The sequence below is a fragment of the Rhincodon typus genome, chromosome 9 (genome assembly GCF_021869965.1).
Source record: "Rhincodon typus isolate 14 chromosome 9, sRhiTyp1.1, whole genome shotgun sequence".
NCBI classification, from domain to species: Eukaryota; Metazoa; Chordata; class Chondrichthyes; order Orectolobiformes; family Rhincodontidae; genus Rhincodon; species Rhincodon typus.
In genome coordinates this window covers 67,483,451-67,504,935 of record NC_063340.1, presented here as the reverse complement: position 1 = coordinate 67,504,935, position 21,485 = coordinate 67,483,451, and the positions used below count along the sequence as shown (strand labels likewise).

General features: G+C 39.5%; 1 protein-coding gene across 2 annotated transcripts in view; it reads right to left on the bottom strand.

Annotated features, from left to right (window-relative positions):
• Positions 1-21,485, bottom strand: part of LOC109921860 (tetratricopeptide repeat protein 7A-like) — a 298,546-nt gene that overhangs the window by 261,063 nt on the left and 15,998 nt on the right. For both annotated transcript variants that reach the window (XM_048601437.1, XM_048601438.1), the window contains exon 3: positions 18,710-18,878. In XM_048601437.1, coding sequence (XP_048457394.1) covers positions 18,710-18,878 — 169 coding nt within the window. The remainder of the gene's footprint in view (positions 1-18,709; positions 18,879-21,485) is intronic.

Genomic DNA, 21,485 nt, shown 5'->3' with positions numbered 1-21,485 from the left:
CATCCAGCTCCACACCTTGTTATCTCAGATTCTCCAGCATCTGCATTCCCTACTATCTCTGAAACAAGATTATTTGCTTTATATGTCGCCAAAGTATATCGATAAGTAAAGAGGTGCATTTGGAACCACAACAAACAACAATACACACTAAATTCAGGGCTAGTTTTTTCCTTGAATAGCATGCTTAGGGCAAAGGAAATTGTTGTGCTGAAGCCCACTTCTAAAGTGGAAGAGTTTTTTACTTCTAAATTAGAAGCATTTGGATCTTCTAGTAAAAGATAAGAAATCATTCACAGATGTAGCAATGACAATGGCTGCTGACTCTTTATTTAAAGCCTTTAAGAACAAAGAAGCAATAACAACAACATAATCCAGAGTATGTCACATGGTGCTTCCACAGTAGCAAAATAAGTGGAACATTTGCCCAAAGACAACTTTCAGCAACTAAAGCAGGAACTGAAAGACTGTGAATGTTTCTCACTGCGGTTCGATGAATCCATTAGCATGACCAGCCTGGCCCGGCTGATTGTTCTTGTTCATACAGCTTTTAACTACATAACAACTAAAGAAGATCTTCTCATCCCTTTACCACTTAAACAGAGAACAAGGGATAAGGATATCTACAATGAATTCAAAAAGCACGTCCTTGAGAAACAAACATTCCAATCAAGAGACTAGTTTCCATCACAACTGATGGTGCACCAGCCATGCTTAGCAGAAATATCTGCTCTGTTGCATTTTGTAAAACTGATCCTGAATTTCCTTCCTTTGTCCAATGAGCAAAAAATAATTTCCGAACCATTATCAAGAAACGCTTCTTTACAAAAAAATTAGCAACACAGAGGAAACTTGCAGGTAGAATAATGCAAGCAAAACCCTTACAATAAAAATCTTGAATTTTATAACTGGAAAATGGTGGGATCTCCCTCAATTGATTAGGATGAGCTTGAATGGTCTTTTTCCTTTATAATTATCTTATAATTATTGCATGGTGTAATTCTCCTATCCATAGAAAACAGCACATGCTCATCCTGCCTTCAACTAATGAAATCCTTAACCAAGGTTTATCACCTCTAGACTCTAATATTCTCCTTGCTCCATTTCTCCATGCAACTTTTTAAATCCTCAACCATTCATACTCTGTACTACATGCCAATTCCCTCAGTCTTCAGTGGCCCACAGTTTTCCAGAATATTAAAATTAAAATTCTTCAACTCTTTCCACAGCCTTATGCCACATTATCTCTAATTTCTTCTGGCCTTCATTCCACCTTCAGCATTCTAAATTTAGGCTCTCTCTTGCCATCAGATGATCATTATGACATACCTGAGGTGCCCTTCTTTGCAACTTCCTCCCTGTCTATCAACCTCTTTTCTTCTTCAAAAAAAAACTTTCAAAGCTCATTTTCTCAACCAAGATACTGCTAACATTTCTCATATCCTGCATCATGGCACAACATCCATTCAGTTGTATTTGTCTTTTTTTCTCCCCCCCATCGCCATTCTCTAAAAGGTTGCCACAAAATGTTTTCTACAATAATGGGCTTCATATTTAAATCATTTCTGATTTGATTTGATTTGATTTATTGTAGTCACATGTACCAAGTACAGTGAAAAGCTTTGTTTGTGAGCAGTACATGCAGATTATAGCAAGCAAGGACAGACAGATCCTAACATGCTTAGACAGGGTGAGGCATACAGGTTGCACTGCACAGGAGGTGCACAAAGCAAGATCAACATTAATTGAAGTTAGGGAGTCCATTCATCAGTCTAATAATAGTAGGGAAGAAGTTGTTCTTGAACCCACATTCAAGCTTCTGTATCTCTGCCTGACAGAAGAGGTTATAGGAGAGCATTACCAGGGTGGGAGGGGTCTTTAAGTTAGCAGCTTTTCCACGGCAACAAGAAGCGTAAATGGAGTCCATGGATGGGAGGTTGGCTTCCGTGATGATCAGGGCTGTGCACACAACTTCCTGTAGTTTCTTACAGTCCTGAGCAGAACTGTTGCTGTACCAGGCCATTATGCACCTAGATAGTATGCTTTCTATGGTGCGCCTGTAAAAGTTGACGAAGGTCCTTATGGACATGCTGAATTTCCTAAGCTGCCCAATGAAGAAGAGGCATTGTTGTGTCTTCCTGACCGTCACATCTACGTGGGAAGTCCACAGCAGGTTGTTGGTTATCATCATCCTAGGAACTTGACGCTCTCAATCCTCTCTACCTCTGCTCCATTGATGTAGTTGGAGGTGTGTTCTCTTCCTTTCTTTCTGAAGTCAATGATCAGTTCTTTTGTTTTGCTGACATTGAGAGAGAGGTTTTTATCATTGCACCACAACACCAAACCCTGTATCTCCTTTCTGTATTCTGACTCATCATTGTTTGATATCCATCCTATCATGGTGGTGCCATCAGCAAACTTGTAGATGGCATTCATTCAGAAATTGGCTACACAGTCTTGGATGTACAGGGAGTACAGTAGGGGATTGAGAACACATCCTTGGTGGCTGTGTTATTATGTTATCGTGGAGGAGGTGCAGTTGTGATTGCCATCTGTGGGCCAGGAGGCTGAGGATCCAGTTGCAGAGGGCAGAGCTGAGACCTACGTCTCAGAGTTTTGAGATCAGTCTGGAGGGGATTATGGTTTTGAAGGCAGAGCTGTAGTCACAAGTGTCCTTGTTGTCCAGGTGTTCCAGGGATGAGTGTAGTTATAGGGAAATGACGTCCGCTGTGGACGTATTACATCGATAGGCAAATTGCAGGTAATTGAGGCAGGCTGGGAGACTAGAGTTGATGTGGGCCATGACTAGCCTCTTCAAGCACTTCATGATTATGGAGGTCACAGCTACTGGGCAGTAGACATTGAGGTACATTGCATGTGCTTTCTTTGGCATCCTGATTTAAAAAAAATAAAGGTTTTTGCATTTGCAGTCTGTATTGACTCTTCAAATTTTACAGACTCAAGTCTTGCTTAATGAACAAGTTAGACAAAGAACAGCCAGTGGATGTGATCAATTTGGATTTCCAGAAGGCCTTTGACAAGGTGCTACACAGAAGGCTGTTATATGAGAGAACAGCCCATGGGGTTAGAGACAAAGTACTGGCATGGATAGAGGACTGGCTGACTGGCAGAAGGCAGAGAGTGGGGATAAAATGGTCTATTTCAGAATGAAAGCCGGTAACTTGTGGAGTTCCACAGGGGTCAACTATTCACATGATACATTAACGATCTGGATGAAGGAACTGAGGGCATTGTTGGTAAGTTTGCAGTTGACACAAAAATAGATGGAGGATTACGTTATGTTGAAGTAGTAGAAAGGCTGCAAAAGGACTTGGACAGTCTGGGAGCATGAGCAAAGAAGAGACAGAAGGAATACAATGTGGCAAAGTATGAGGTTATGCACTTTGCTAGGAAGAATAAAAGACACATACCATTTTCTAAATGGGAAAAGGTTTTGAAAATCTGAAACACACGGACTTAGGAGTCCTAGTCTCTTTAGGTTAATATCCAGGTTCAACTGGCAATTAGGAAGGCAAATGCAATGTTAACATTTATTTCAAGGGTGCTAGAATACAACAGCAGAGATATACTGATAAGACTGTATAAAGTTCTGGTCAGAACGCACTTGGAATATTGTGAACAGTTTTGGTCCCAGTAATTAAGGAAGGATATGCTGGTGTTGCAAGGATCCACGGAGCTTTACAAAAATGATTCTGGGGATGAAGGGCTTGTCATATAAGGAGTGGTTGAGGACTCTGGGTCTGTACCCGATGGAGTTTAGAAGAATGAGGAAGATGATACAAAATACTGGGTATTTTGTAGGCCTGAGTAGTGTGGATATGGAGAAGATGTTTCCACGTGTAGAACCAACTAGGACCCAACAGCAGAGCCTCATAGTGAAGGGATGACCCTTTAGAACTGTGTTGAGGAAAATTTTCTGCAACCAAAGGGTGGTGAATCTGTGGAACTCGTTGCCACAGAAGGCTGTGGAAGCCAAGTCACAGAGTATTGAAGACAAAGATAGATAGGCTCTTGATTAGTAAGGGGTTCAAGGGTTACAGGAGAAGGCAGGAAAATGGGGTTGAGAAATATATCAGTCATGATCATATGGTGGAAAAGATACAATGGGCTGAATGGCCTAATTCTGCCCACTTCCACATCTTATGGTCTTATGGTTCATGATGCAAAACCTGCTCAACTGAATTGTTAATTTGAAACTCCCTGTTATCTCTCCAATATCCTAAACATGGTCAGTTATTATAATCTGTTAATCTTTTTTTTACACAAAAACTTTCTAGGGATCAGAAACAATCCCTAACAAGTGAAAAGGGCAATCAGTAGAGTGTATACCTCCAACAAGCTATGATAATTCAGTGTTATAACGCTGCTCTGCCTTGAAGCTTTTCCCAGCCTGGTTGATGTGCTGCATCTATTAAGCTGAAAAGAAATTATTAAGATCTTCTGTCTCACTAAAGGGGCTGCACACCTATCCATATCCAACAACCTGCTTTGAAAGCTCTGCTTACATTTTGACAGCTATAACAAATTCCACCACAGCAGCTGAGACAATCCACAACATTCTAAATGAAACAACATACAATGTTTAAAAATAGGTCAAATTGGTTTTACCTCCCTATGCTAACAGATCTAATAAGTTATCTTAGAAATTTCCAGTTGACCGCAACATGAGGAATCTCCTTTAGCAATGTTTATGTTTCCTTTGTTATATCACAATGAAAACCTATAAGTATGTGAAACACCAATGTCACTAAAATAACCACAAAATAGGGCGAATGCTGGAAATTTAAAATAAAAAGCAAAGTACTAGAAAGCGGTTCCAGCAGCAACTGTGATACAGAAACACAGTTAACATTACGTCAAATAGGCATCCTCTTCAGAACCCTAAAGAAGAGCAATGTTTAACTCAAAACATCAACTCAATTCCTCTTTTCAACTATGCAGCCAGGCCCACTGAGTTTTGTGTCAAAATAGCTGCCTAACAGATGCAATCTATTACCCAGTCTAATTTTAATTTTCATATCTCCCTTGGTAAATTTACTTACAAGTAAACATATTGTAGATCTCGAAGCCCAAGTTTCAGTATTTGTGACTTTTGTTGCAATCATGGAAAAATGTTTCAAAATTAATGACTTTTTTTGGACATACTCACAAAGATAGATACTGCAATGGATACAAATCTATTGAGAAAACTTCAAGATAAACAATTTAGTTTAAAATGAATACATTTTAGCCTTAGGGATGTAATTTAAATTTGCATACAGACTAACCCATAAGTTGATGAAAGAACAAAACTGTCCATTAGTACACAATTGTATGCCCGTGGGAAGTGTATAATTCTGCCCACAATGTTCATTTTAAAGACTTTTTTTTGAAATCTTCAATGTTAGTTAATGTTTCTGACTAAATCTTTCTCACCCTTGTCATGTCTCAACATTAAATTCAAAAACTACTTTACTCCTACCTCTATTTTGGTTTTCATTTATAAAGTATACTACTGCTGATTCCCCTAGCATAACATACTTACAGCGAAGATACAGTGCTCAAAATGATCTAGAAGGCAATTTTCCACAGGGGGAATCAAAGCCAAAATTAGGCTTAGTCTAATTTAGAGCTTGGGGGTACTAGAGGACGAGGATGCAGAAATATAATCAGTTCCCATTTTCAAGTCATAAGCCAGTACATTCCCCTTGTGGGTATAACACCTGAGTAAATTTCATCAGGGGATCAGCTATGATACTGATTTCAATAAATTTGTTTGTTTGTGGGCAAGCACCAGAAAAATAACAACAAACACTTCCAAATTTTCATTAAAACTCAAGTGGTTTATTAATATCTTTTAAGGAAGCAAACATCGATCTCTTTTTGCTCTGGCATCTTAATGAAATGGGTTAGTGTGCAGTAGATTTCAATGCAATTGTGATGTCATGCATTTGTGTTCATGAAGATCTAAATACATCCATGGGTACTCAGTAAGGTTTATAGATTGAGAGAGATGTTTGTGGTAATTGAAGATTAACCAGCAATAGTGTGTAAGCAGTTTGAATAAGGCCATTGAAAGGGTGCAGAGAGTTTCAGCTTTCATTGTTTGAATTAATCTGTAATATAGAGATACATAGAGACCTTATACAATGTTATGATCCCAGCTAATGTTACAACTGGACCAGTCAGATCCCGGAATGAAATCTGACCTCGTGGATTTTTTTTAAAACATTTAACATGGCCGTTTTTCATTGAAAAATAAGCGCTGCAAATTTGGTTTAAATATTAAGCAGAAGTTTATAACACAAAAGAAATAAAAATGAGATAAAAATAAAACAAAGTTTGAAAGATTGCAAAACAAAGTCCCAACTATTACACACCATCACTTTACAGTTAAGCAAAATCCAGACAAATTTCCCCATCCTACCAAATGTGTAGGTTTTACAGCTCCTGTCCTGTGAGCCTGGAAGACTTCTTCTTAAATACTCCCACAACTGAGACCTTAAACATTTTCAGCTTTGAATAACAAATGCAGATTTCTAACCAAAGACTCTTGAGCTGGAAGTCTTCACAAGTTTCAAACTTTACAATGAAATAGCGTTTTTCTTTAACTTCTCCGAATAATCTCCTTTTCTAAGGTAAATTGTTCTTCCATCTAACTACAGTCAGGTCTTCTACAAATGACATTCAAAGGTTTAACTAATATTTTGAAACTTGCTCATCTTAGCTTCTGCTGAGCTGTTTTATTTCTTCTGTCGTAAGCCCCTGCAGTATAATTCAAATGTCCATTAAATTCAACATTTGTTTATAAATTATGCCGCATTTCTTTAGGATGTGATTGAAACAAAAATACATGTACAAAAGATATCAAGAGAAAATAAATCACAAGGGCAATTGTCTTCAACAACCAAATTTCTAACACAGTTTTAAAGCAAGACAAAATCTGGTTAAAAGGATTTATTTATCTTTGTCACCCATTTAACTTTGATCAAAACCCAGTCAGTCAATGAAGTAATTATCAGAGTAAAGTTTATCTTTGGTTTTATTTAATGAAAATTGTCCTGCCTCCCAAAAGATAGAATAATAGTCTTCTATAAGAGTTATGGTTTTTATGGCAAATCCTTTGATATAAAGATAGTGGATGCAACCTTGACACTTGCACTATGCGATGTTCATTGTTTGATTTACTGTTCTCCCACAGAGAACAGTCTAAGACACCTTCACAAGGACAGCCCCACCCCCCCCTTCAAAATCAACCACTATTACTGAGGAGCTCAGACAGAAGAAAATCAATTGATAAGAGTTTCACTGATCTTTGGGAAGGTAACTTAACTCCTAAATTGTGTAACAACCTCTGAAATACTTCTTTTCTGTGGTTGAATTTTGGCTTGCAAATTAGAAAATCTAGTCGATGTCAATCCTTTTAAAACTAGATAAAATAAACCAAAAAAAAAATGAAGAAACTGAATTCAAACCAATCCACACGTATCAGCTTCAAAGAGTACAGTTTCTAACTACAGACTGGTTTCATCTTTGACATACAACTGACTATGTTGTTCATATATTGTGGATAATAAATAAACCCTCTGCAGACTGTTTGTAACTAGGAGTTATAGCACCATCTGGTGGAGGGCATATTTTTGAAAACTTGGCAGTGAAGCAACAATTATGATAGAAGCCTAAAACGTAAAGGCGCCAGAGGCAGTTAAGTCTAGAGTATTTGAAGTAGACCTGAAATTTTGCAACACAAACATCCAAAGGTTGTGAAACTTAAATCAGCAAGCAATTACATTTCCCAAGATGCAAGTTATTTTACAGTCTTAGTAAATCAAGCAATTTAGGCAGAGGCTTTGGATGTGTAATATATACGTACCGTTATAGGACTTTGCCTCAGCGCTGTGCTCTCATTGGTGAAACAAGCTGGACATGCTGAAAAAGGCCAGAAAGTAGTGGACAGACAGCAAGATTAAGCAACTTTTACAACTGAAATAAACAAAGTATTCTCTTGTTTGCAAGAACAGTGTGGAACATTTAAGCAAAGAAATGTGCAATTTTTTCTTACCATGTGCATAAACTGATTGCTTAAACAGAATAGTTGCTGACAATGAGCAGTGGGTGCTTGCTAGGAATCACATATAGAACAGATAGCAAGGAAAAAGCCTCAGGGATCAGTGGAGCACTTTTTAAAAATTGCGTGTTGTTTACTCACTTGAAAGCTACAAATCTATTTAATAGCGATTACACACACAACAGGAAGGTGAGGAAGACTATAACACTCAACACCATGAAGCAGTGCAAACTGTTCAAAGTTTTTCATCTTTCCTCATTCACGTGCAGAGTTCCGTTTTAAGAATCTAACTTCCAGTCGCAAATGCAATAAAACTTGTTTTTTAATTTTAATTCATTCTAATTATTCACAATGCAACATCAAGAGCACAGCAACACAATTAAACCACTATTTTAAATACGTGGGACAATTCAAAATACTAATTTATCAATTAACATTGCTCACCCAACCAAGTGCACAAACTGATGTACAATATTTCCATTCTCTGTATTACACATGCATGATCATTACAAGCTTGGAATTGTCAAATGTGTTAGACATTTCAACTGTAATTTCATTACTTAATGCAATAGATAAATATTTGAGAAACCATTTTTCCCACAAGTACCTGAAATTATCACAAATTCTTAAATTGTTAAGTGTGAATTTAAATCTAGATGAAATCAGAAGCGGTATCCATAGTTTTTGCCGTTTTCTGGACATTAACAGACAACCCTACAGTTGTATGAGGCATCAATTCAAACAGATCAAAGGGTCTCCTTCATCTGAATTTATAGTGCAAACATATCAAAATTCAATTCTCACACTGTGTTTGATGTACATACTTAAATAGTCTGTTGCCCTTTAAGGTGCAGCATGCAAGTCAAAAACTTATGGTTAGATAAAGTAGGGTGGGATGAGACTCATGTGGAGCATAAACACTAATAGATCAATTGGGCAGAACAGGGCAATAAATTCTATGCAAGTTTATTCTACTGCGATGTAAACTATTCTAGATTAGACAGGATCAATTTTAAGATAAATTCCAATCACCAGATATTATAAAGTTTTAAGGTTTAAATATAACGATGGAAGTTTAAGCAATGAAATAGGAAATAATATATTCATCCTATCTTTAATATCTTTATGAATATGCATTTGTATTTTCTGAATAAAATGCAAATGGCAAGCATTTCAAAACAATGTACAGATTTAGACAGTTACACAGTTTCAGAATGTGAAAGGCAGCCACTCACATATGCTTCCTCCTTTCTTTCCTCTCCAAACCCCTTGAACATATTGTCACCTCCAAAAACTGTGCTCATTGTTCCTTATATACCACAAAGGATTCCCTCCATTCAAAATCAGCATACGTAGACAGCACGTGTATGTTAGCAACAGTTCTAATTCACTATCACTTCTCATCTCCTCCATTGTTGTCAAAGTATCTGACTGTTTATCTGACATCCATTATTGGACGAGCAGAAATTTCCTTCAATTTATATTGGGATGATGAAAACCGTGGTCCTCCATTCAAACTTGCGTCCCTAGCTACTGTTTCATCCCTTTTTCTGGCTATAGTGTGACTAAATCAGTACTCACAATCTTGGCATCATGTTATACCTGAGTGGAAGTCCAAGCCATCTTTAAAATCAACTATTTACACTTCTGTAATATATAAACTCATCCCTACCTCAGCAAATCTGCTGCTGGAAGTCTCACTCTTGCCACCTTTGATTATTTCAATACACTCCAGCTGGTCCCCCACTTTCTAACCTCTGTAAGCTTGAGGTCATCTATAATTCTTGCGACCGTTCTCCTAACTCAAAACATTCTTATTCAACAATCACCCTTTTGCCCACTGACCTACACTTATTCCTGATTAAGCAATACCTTGATTTTTAAATTGCCAACCTCCTCAATCTCACCTCTTCCCATCTCTATAACTTCTTTCTGCCCCTCAACTCTCAGATATCTCTTCATCTAATTCTGGCATTTTGAATATCACTAACTTTAAACACTCCTCAACTGGAGGATTGGTCCTCAGTCGACTGGGCCCAAAGCTCCGAGATGCCTCCTTATGTCATCTTCCTCCTTTAAGACACTCCACAAAACCTACCTTTTCGGCTGAGTTTTTGATCAACTATCTTACAATCTCCTGAAATGCCAAATGTCATTTTTTTTTCTTTTAATTGCTTGTGTAAAGTGCCGTTATAAGTTGTTATTATAGATCATCTTTTGTACAAAGTAAGATCAGACCAAAATGCACATCAGTGGAATACCACTCTCTCTCTTCACATTAGATTTCCTGCCCTCCATTTCATCTCACATTATGCAACCTACTAGATTACCAACAACTGTAGTCAAACTAACTGGCTTATAACTGTCTAGCCTTCTAATCTGACAGGAAATTATGATTAGGCTGATGCTATTTCTCTTGACATTTTCCAAATAATCCATTAATTCTAGATATCAGGGTTGAGTGATTGGTGCACCTTACATTTGATTAATGTATTTAATACCAGTTCTATTTGGATGTTAACCTCTTTCTAACTGTGAAATCACTCAAAACTGATAACGTATCGTGTCAATATGCAGTTGAAAATTGAGAGAAAGGCAGTAAATGATCAAGACAATGGGGGTTTCCCCTGCAACCAGAAGTGTTAGCAGGAGTCCCATATTCCCTCCTTCAGTGAAGGCCCACTGCAAAAGTTCAGAAAAGGACTTGTGACCAGCAGTGGGCCTTGCCCAGGATTCAGAGACCCATGGGTGGAAATCCCACAACCCACCCCATTGCATCTGGCCAATCAGCAGCTAGCAGCTGTCCACTGCAAGTAGCACCAGCAGTAGCAGCTACAGGCAATGTGCAGGGAAACAGCTGGGACGTTGGGACAAGAGTTGTGGAGTAAGGAGTGGTGAGGGAGGGGTGGGTGGCAAAGTCTAAACAGCAAAGATGCCAAGGTGGTTCTCAGCAGGTCCACATGCCATCATTGCTTCCGATGTCAGTTCCCTTCATAACACACTGTGCCTTTGAATGAGGATCCCCAACACTACCCCAGCAGCCCACAAACAAACAGCTGCAACAGGATAAAGCCCCTAAATGGACTTTACTTGGCAATTTAAAGACCTAAATCAGCAGCAGCAGATAGAAAGGCAGTCCAAGCTACGGCCATACAAGTTTGAAAACACCCAAGCTCGCCTGACCTCAGACGTTAAGCAGACTTAGGCCTAGTTAGTACCTGGATGGGAGACTGCCTGGTAATACCGGATGCAGTAGGCATTTGGGGTCTTGTAGCGCAATAATCATGTCCCTATCTCTGAGCCAAGAGGCCCGAGTTTAAGTCGCCACTGCTCGACAGATGTGTAATAACACGTCTGAGCAGGCTAATACAAAAAAATCTAGAAAGGGAGTCTGTGAGCATTTCCATCCGAGACTGAATAGAGTCAGAGTCAGGATGGCAGCAATGACCCTACCTGGCACCCTCCCAACCAATTTGCCTCACAGGAGGGCATTAGCTTCGACCTAAAGTGCTTATTTATAACATCAGCTAATCCCTGTTCCTACCACCTTCATCTCTTCCACAGTCTTTACTGTCTTCTGGTTACAATGTTGCCTTTAAAGGAAGTCTAGTATTAAACTTTTATATTTTTTCTCATTTTCTCTCATCATGATCTATTATGATTTTCTACTGTTCACATTCATTCTGATTTTATTTAGAATTTTAAATTTATATACTTTTCAAGATTCAATTTTTTGCTAATCTCTCTATTTTCTGACAAAATTTAGCCTTTGAGACTATTGTTTGGTTTCGTCAACTGGGAAAAAATATCTCATATCAGACACATCAACATATACCTACGTTATTGTACCCTCGTTAATTTTTCATTTCATTTAAATTGGACTTGATTCCTAACTATTTTACTACAAGTTGCTTTGTTGAGTTAATTACTTTAGATGAGACTTTAATGCTTTTTATATTTGTCATTCCTATTCTGTTATTCCACTGAAACTTTTACTCTCTACCTTTACACCACTTACGTTTTCTGTTTTGTACACCAGAAGCAAATCAAGAAGCTGTTTCTTTTTGTTGAAACAAAGAAGTTATGGTGAGCCTTTATAAAACACTTGGTAGGCCTCAACTGAAGTGCTGCATTCCAGTTCTGAGTATCACATGTCAGGAACATTATGAAGGCATTCAAGAGGGTGAAGAAAGGGTTCACAAGAATTATTCCGGGATGAGATACTTCAGCTGCATGGATAGATTGGAGAGTTGAGAAATTAGAAAGGTCCTGCTTGGAAAAAAAGAAAGTGGAGATGAAATTTGACTGAGATTTACACATCATGAGGACTCTGCACAAAAATAAATTGGAAGGAACTGTTTCATCTTGGAGATCCTTAGGGTGGTGTTGGATGGGGGGGCATGTTTTCTGACACAACGGCAGAGAGACAGTCAGGAAACCATCACCCTGGGGACACAAGGAGAAAAATTGGTCATGAGGACCCATAGTTATAGCAACAGCATAGTCCAGAGGAGGTAAAATCTTAAATTTTCACAAAGGAGAAGCATATGTTAGTACCATCATAGCTATTCTATACTGTTCTTCAGTGAATAAGCCTGGGTAAATGAATGAATGTGGGTGCGTGCATGAGTGGTTGGGTACAAGTGAAATGAAATTTGGAGTTTGGATGTGAAAGTGTGTGAATGGGTAGGCCTGGGAAGGGGATAAATTGGACATGCATGCAGATGTGTACGGATAAATGATAGTGTTTGGAAGAATTGGTAGATGTTTTCGGAATTGTTTGGAATGGTTGGGGGGTTTATGAGAGTGTGAACAAGTGTGAGGGAGGGGCACGAGCCAGTAGTGGGGAGGGACGTCAGCAAGTGTAGGGGAGGGAAGCAAGTGAGGGTGCGTGTGACTGAAAGTGAATGGGACGTTTAAGTGAGTACCTGGGTCAGAGTACGTGAATGGATGGATGAATGGGTGTGAGAATGAGACTGAGCCAGACACATGCTCTCCATTCCCCTCGTCCCCCACAAAGCAGGCTAGGAGAGGAGGAAAACCCAGGTGAAAGGGCAAACCACCACAGAGATCAATCCAATGTGAGCCATCAAAGGCAAACCAAGATTGATGTCAGTTAAATCCAATTCTTTATCTTGCCCCTAGTCCTCACTCACTTTCCTGGGGATCAGCACTCTCTCTTTAGCTCTGCTTCTAAATCAAAAAAAAACCAAAAAAAGTGCTAAATAAAGACCAAAAGAACTGCAGATGCTGTAAATCAAGAACAAAAACAAAGTTGCTGGAAAAGCCCAGCAGGTCTGGCAGCATCTGTGAAGGAGAAAACAGAGTTAACGTTTCAGGTCCGGTGACCCTTGCTCAGAACCTCAAAAAAAGTGCTGCTTGGTACTTCTTAATAGTCTTTTTTTCTACTAATTATTCATTTAAATACTCACTTCTTTTTTTTTTAAAAATGAGCTTCATGTTAAGTATTGCGCCAAACCTTATCTTTCTGAGATCTGTGCACTACTCCCCTTCCTTCCTCCACCCCTACTTCTGAATGAGAAAAATTAAGAACAGAATGACTGCTGGTTTACCATTTAGCTAAATTCATTTACCTTTATTGCAATTTTTTGGTGCTTCTCCAGTCAGCATCTTTGGGCGTCTGTGATTTTCATACAAGGCAAAGTAAGGACTCAGGTCACAAGTCTACCTCAGCCAGAACACTGAGTGAACCTTTTTCTGTTATTCAGAATCATGCCATTGCCAAACTTACTGACCTAACTGACACCATGCCCCCATCAATGTCTACTTCAAGACATTTAATTGATTTTACAAAATATGTTTTACCCAGTTACTGAAATATCTGCTCCGACTACTTTCTACTTTTGAATATGTTTTTATGATGCCCAGATCCTCCAAGCTTTACTGCAAATGGGACTAAATTAATAGCAAATGGGACTAGATTAATTTAGGATATCTGCTTGGCATGGATGAGTCGGACCGAAAGGTCTGTTTCCGTGTTAAACAACTCTACGACTATGTGCAAAAAACTATACACAAGACTGGTCAAATCTATTCCTGTTATGCAGCAACTAGTGGAATTTAAATCAAAGTAAGGGCTGGGGGGTTTGAAAATATGAAAAGCAGTACAGTACATAGCCTTATCACAAACAAGTGTAATGACAAAAACACGTTTCAAGTAAACTCATCTCACTAACACCCAGATGTCTGTGGTCAGCAAAGCATTCTTTGAATCCAATCTATTCTGCTGGGCAAAGTCAAATTGTCTAAGAGGAAATGAGACTGCTCAAGCTAAGCATTCTTATTAACAAGTAATCCATTTATGGCAGAGGTATCTACAGTACAGCCAGGGATAACTGGTGGCCTGCCTCCTGCTTACCACCAGTAGCCTTAAATAGATCTGCGGCTTGATAGATTTCCGTTTGTGGTGCGCAAAGCAGTAGACTGTTTACACACTGAAAGACAGTGCTTTCATTTCTTGCTGACACCGGATCTTAAAATCTTCCTAGTATAACCTGCTTTTATTATTGTGAAAAGTCTAACTGCCCACAGTGACATATTTGGAAGAGAGCAGCGTATACAGAAATCATAAGTACAGCATTTTTTAACTCCATAATACAACATGTTGGAAACATTCCACAATGTGAACTCTGGCACACAATAAAAGCTGCAGTTCAAAAGCTTCTAATGTAATATTAATTAAGCATGCCTTCTCCCTCAGAGAAATAAATTTGTGCTTGTGTACAGGCTGTATCTTTTTATTTTTCTGAATTTTGAATGTGGACTTGAATAGGAAAAGGACTGTTTTAAAACCAAGGATTATGGAAGGAATTACTGTAACTTTTAAAGTTACTGAAACTCACTAAGTCATGCTTACACTGCTGCTTTGTTTAAGCAGTGGGGAAGCATTTTGTAGATGGCTACAAAATACTATACTATAGAGCATGTACAAAGTGAGATTCAGCTGACAGCAGGTTGCTGATTGGTTTGTGGAATGGGTGACCAGTTGTGGATGCCAACAACTGATTAGCACATGGGGAGCTGAACAGCTTTTGGATGTGAACAATCCTGGCAGAAGCCTGCGGATTGCTGCAAGGTCAGATGGTGTGTCATTCTCTGCAGTAGAATATCTGAAGCCTAAAGGAAGCCAATTTATTCTCCCCTCACCAGATGCTGTAAGCTGTGGTCTTTGACCAGTAACTAAGAAATTCTGCAATTGATGTACCAATCATCTGTGCCTCTTGTAAAGAAATGTAAAGAACCAGGAGAAAAAAAAAGAGACTGAAGAACAGAATATTCTTGCAAACATGGAAGATAGGAGCAAGAGGCGGCCATTCGGCCCTTTGAGCCTGCTCCACCATTCTTCACGATTACGGCTGATCATCCAACTCAATAGCCTAATCCTGCTCTCCCCCCATAACCTTTGATCCCATTTGCTATATCCAGTTGCCTCTTGAATACATTCAATGTTTTGGCATCAACTACTTCCTGTGGTAATGAATTCTACAGGCTCATCACTCTTTGGGTGAAGAAATGTTTCCTCATCTCCATCCTAAATCATCTACCCCGAATCCTCATACTGTGACCCCTGGCTCTGGACACACCCACCATCGGGAACATCCTCCCTGCATCTACCCTGTCCAGTCCTGTTGGAATTTTATAAGTCTCTATGGGATTCCCCCCTCATTTGTCTGAACTCCAGCGAAAACAATCCCAACCCTAGTCAATCTCCCCTATACATCAGTCCCGCGATCCCCGGAATCAGCCTGGTAAATCTTCGCTGCAGTCCCTTGAGAGCAAGAGCATCCTTCCTCAGAAAAAGATCATCTCAGTGATCCATGTGGAGTGGGGCCATTGAACTGCTTCTTCAGTTTCATTCCCTCTATCCATAACACCAATGTGTCTGTCTGCATGTATCTGGGGCATTTAGAAAGGAGTTAGAGCTTTAACTAGTAATCTGTTGGCAGTTCATAGATTATAACCACAGGTAAATAACTATTTATTTGCAATAAACTGTAGTTTTAGTCAAGTACAGAAATGTAGGTGCTGTTTGCTGTTAACCTGGATCGGTTTAGCAGGTAAATTGGGGACTTCACATACTTTGATAAAGTTTTTAACTTTTGTGACAATTCCAGGACTAGCGAGGCTTGATTTCCAATGCATTACCCCAGTGAGGCATGACATTTGTCAAGGTAGAAATTGTCATTTCTATGTTGTTTCATTAGAAACTACCATTTCATAATATTACTCATTTCAGGCAAACTTACAAAAAACATGTTGCAATGCAGCACACTACATGCACTATTTTAGCCCTCACTTACAGAAGAATAGCAAAAACATAATTCTGTAAAACATCTCAATATGGTTACACTGATATTGGACCTAGAAAATTTACAGTTTTAACAGAATGTTTTAACTGTTTCAACAGGATCATTACAATTTGGATATAAATTTTCCACAGTAATATTCTACATCCCTAATTATTTGACTCACTAGAACACTGGTCCAAGCAGAGTTCAAATGAAGCCCATCCGACTGGAAGAGCTCCCTTCTATGCAATACTAGCGCTTGTGTCCTATGAACCAAAACCCATTCCCTCCCACACATTCTGTGTGTCACATGTTTACCTCCTTGACTATATTTACCCTCTGTCAGTTTCTGTGATTCAGGTGCTAACCCAAAGTTCTTACCTGGGAGTTTTCTCTTTGTACTTTACCTCCCAAATGTTCAAATCCTTCCAGCAGAAACTAAATTTGATTTGCCTTATCGGAGGGGTATGACTGTATCTTGCAGCAAAATATCCATGTCACTTTCCCTCTCTGATGTGGTGCAATATCTGCAGCTTGAACTCCAACTCAGGTCTAAAATCACTCAAGCTGCAAACACTTACTACTGAAATGTTCACCTTGGATCACCTTATAGTGTCCACCAGATCTAACATGCTGCAGCAACATCATCCATCTTGCCATCATTAACACATTTAATTTGATTTTTTGAATTATTAGAATTTTTTATTAATTTAGAAAACCTGTTCTTTATATTTTATTGTAATTATTTTTTATTATTCACCACTGTAAATTTTATACATAACAAGCTATTTATTTTAAGAAAAGACAGAAGAATAGATTAGACACCTAAACAAACTGAAGACCTTATTTTTACTTTAAAGGCTAGATCTTGAACTGTGTTTTTCCATTTAACCCATTTTGCAGTAATGGAAAACAAATACAACCTCTCTTCAACAGTATGAATTTCAAGACAACAAGGTGCAGGGCTGGATGAACACAGCAGGCCAAGCAGCATCATAGGAGCAGAGAGGCTGACGTTTCGGGCCTAGACCCTTCATCAGAAAAGGGGGAGGGGAAGGGGGTTCTGAAATAAATAGGGAGAGAGTGGGAGGCGGATAGAAGATGGATAGAGGAGAGGATAGATGGAGAGGAAAGAAACAGGTCGAAGAGGCGGGGATGGGGCCAGTAAAGGTGAGTGTAGGTGCGGAGTTAGGAAGGGGATAGGTCAGTCCAGGGAGGACAGACAGGTCAAGGGGGCGGGATGAGGTTGGTTGGTAGGAGATGGAGGTGTGGCTTGAGGTGGGAGGAGGGGATAGGTGGGAGGAAGAACAGGTTAGGGAGGCAGGGACGAGCTGGACTGGTTTTGGGATGCGGTGGGGGGAGGGGAGATTTTGAAACTTGTGAAATTGACATTGATACTTCAATGTCACTTTGCCAACAATCAATGAATTGAATTGATCTAACTAAAAATAAAAGTTGAAATAGTTTTCTTGTATTTCAGGCAGTATAAACATATTACCATAAATACTGAATAAAATCCTGCCCTCCTCTCTTCAAGTGAGAAAATAATCTTTAACATTTTCTTCAGAATTCAGAACCATATCATGAAGCAAGCCAATACATTTATATTAAACTGCGCTGTTCCATAAAGATTTTCAAACAGATTTTTGAAATACATTATTTCAATATAATTCATAATGCTTGTTTCAAATATCACGATTATTGCTCTCAAGTTTAGTTTGAAATAACTATTCATCTCAAGTAATAAACTGCATTAAGAATATACAGTATTAGACTGCAATGAAACTACATCCATTTGAATGAGGTACTGAACATGGGACTGAACTTCAAACGATACTTGCACTTCTAGCCTGGATTGCAGGTCCAATCTGATGAGTTCAAAATATTCCAAGTTTTTAAATAATTGACATGACCATTGATCAGAACCCTGAAGTATTGTGGATATTTTTAACTTGTAATTCCAAAATGTGTTTTCTAAAAAAAGAGAAAGCTGATACAGACAAAAGTTTCTGCAATGTAAATAAAGTGACTGTCTGGAGAGACCCATGGGAAGTTATACCTATTATACTAAAGGGATTTCAAGTAGGAGAAAAGGAAAGTCAAAACAGACTAGTCTATAATCTCTTGTGACTACAATGATAAGAAGAGGCTGAACATCCCCTATCCAAGAGCAAGACAAACCATGCTGAATAAGTCCTGAACTACAGATACACTGAGTATTCTTCTAAGGGAAAAATGTATTTCTCTGTAGTTTCACCTTAGTTTTTCATTTTTCAGCAGATACACTAAACTTGCCATTAAAAGTGTTATATAGCAAATTAAAATTAATAGTTACCTTTAATAACAAAGGCTTCCGCTAAGAGTCTTTTCTTATAAATTGGTTCATCATCAATACAAAGGTCATCGATTCCCACTCGGGCATACATGCTGAGTGCATCGCGATATGACCCCTCCACAAAGTGCAGTTTTGCTAAGATAAGAATGGCTTCAGTCATCAGATTGTGCTGAAAGAAGAGAAATATAGCTGTTGATACCCACTGTACTAAGGTTCTTACTTTAAAACAAAACTTAGTTCCTCACTTTGACTAAATTGCAAGGTGAAATCTTTAGTCTCAGGTTTGGTTTCATCAACATAATATTAAGCTGTTCACTATTTGCAAGACTGCTTACAAGTCAGATTTTCTCACATTCTGGTCTGCAGGATATGTTATCTATATATAGAAAAAATGTGGCATTGTTGATGGCTTTCATCAGGTTCCATTGCAGCAACTGCTGTGACATCAAGCCAGCATTTGACTGAGCGTGGTACCAAGGAGCCTTAGTAACACTGAACTCAGCGGGAATGGGGGAGGTGGGATTCTACAACACTTTATGACCACATTCAGCAGGACCTGGACAACGTTCAAATTTGGGTTGATAAGTAGTAAATACCGTTTGTACCATATACGTGCCAGGCAATGATGCCATCTCCAACAAGAAAGAATCTAACTAACTGTCTCCTATTAACTTGCAAAGACATTACAATCATTGAATCCCTGAGAGTTAGCATTGACCTCAAACTGAACTGGATCATCCATATAATCACTGGTGACAACAGCAGATCAGAGATGGGGAATTGTTCGGCAGGTAACTCACCTCCAGCCTCCCATAGGGCACCAATCAGGATGCAATGGAGTAAGCTCTACTGCAGATCCAATTACACTCAGTTGTTCAGCTGCTCAGTTGGAGTAGAGCTGAATCAACTTGGGGGTGAATGGCAGCAGGGAAACAAATCTGATAAAAGTCTGATAAAAGCTCAGTTGGAGCAGCCACAGCGGAGTGAAGTGAACTGGAGGGTGAATGGTACCAGTCGGAGCAGAGCAGAGCAAACATGGGAGTGAACAGTACCAGCGGGAACACAGCAGAGTGACCCTGGGGGTGAACAGTACCAGTTGGAGCAGAGCGGAGTGACCCTGGGGGTGAACAGCAGCAGTGGGAGCAGTGCGGGGCGAAACTAGGGGTGAATGGTACCAGCTGGAGCAGAATCCAGAGGTGATGTCACAACTTAAAAAGTATGTGAGATTGGTTGCTTGGGAAACAGTGTAGAGAATGATTTAGTACTATATGGAGGAAATAAAGTCCTTATTTTTGTAGTTTTGTTAGGAATAGAGAGCAAGAGTGAGAAATCTGATTTGGTGATTGTCGATAAGGTTGTGAAATTGGTTCCTAGTTTATTGTTTATAGTTGGTAAGGTTCATAATGGCAGGAGAACTTGGTCCCATTGAATGCTCCTCCTGCTATATATGGGAAATTAGAGACACTTCCATTATCTAAGGTGACTACATTTGCAGGAAGTGTGTTCAGCTGCAGCTCCTGATTAGCTGCATGGAGTGGCTGGAGCTGGGGATGCATTCACTATGGAGCATCCATGAGGCTGGGAATAATCATAGATAGCACATTTAGCAAGCTGGTCACACCACCAATAAGGTCTACACAGACAGAAACGCATTGGTTGACCACCAGGAAGATCAGTAAGTGTGGGCAGGTATTGCAGGAGTCCCCTGTGGCCATTCCCTCTCAAACAGATATATCGTTGTGGATACTGTTAGGGGTTCGGGGGGGTGGTAATAGCCCTTCAGGGGAAAGCAGCAGCAGCCAGATCAGTGGCATCATGATTATCACTGTTGACCAGCAGGGAGGGTCAAAGTGTAGACCAGCAGTAGTGATAAGGGACTCTATAGTCAGGGCCATGGATAGGCATTTCTGGACCCATGAGCAAAACTCCAGGATGGTATGTTGCCTCCCTGATGTCAGGGTCAAGGATGTCTCTGAGCAAGTTCTGGATATTCTGAAAGAGGAGAGTGAGCAGCCAGGGGTTGTGGTCATATTGATACAAATGATGTAGACAGGAACAGAGATAGAGTCCTGCAAAGGGAATTTAGGGAGATGGGTACAAAGTTGAAAAGCAAGACATCTGGGATTGTAATCTTGAGATTACTCCTTCTGCTACGTGCTAGTGAGCTGCGAAAATAGGAAGATAATACAGTAGAGGTTGTAGACATGCTCACCGAGCCACTGGGTTTGGCTGCAGATGTTTCAGCACCCTGCATCGTCAGTGTGCCTCCGGTGAAGCATTGGTGTTCTGTCCCACTTGTTATTCATTTGCCTCGGTTTGCTGGGGTTTTTGGTACCATTTCCGGTTCTGTTTCTCAGTGGTTTGTACACAGGGTCTAATTCAATGTGTTTGTTGATGGAGTTCCAGTTGGAATACCAGGCCTCCAGGGAATTCCCTGGCATGTCTGTTTGGCTTGTGCGATTATGGATGTGTTGGCCCATTCGAATTTGTGTCCCTCATTCTCCGTGTGTAGTGAGACAAGTGAGAATTGGTCATGTCTCTTGTTGGCTATTTGGTGTTCGTGTATCCATATTGTCAGTTTTCCTCTGGTTTGGCCTATATAGTGTTTCTCACAGTCCTTGCATGGTATTTTGTATATTACACCGGTTTTGCTGGTTTTGGGTATGGGATCCTTTACCTTCGTCAGTAAGTGTTGTAGGGTGGTTGTCGGTTTGTGGGCTACTCTGATACCTAGAGGTCTGAGTAGTCTTGTGGTCATCTCTGAAATGTCCTTGAT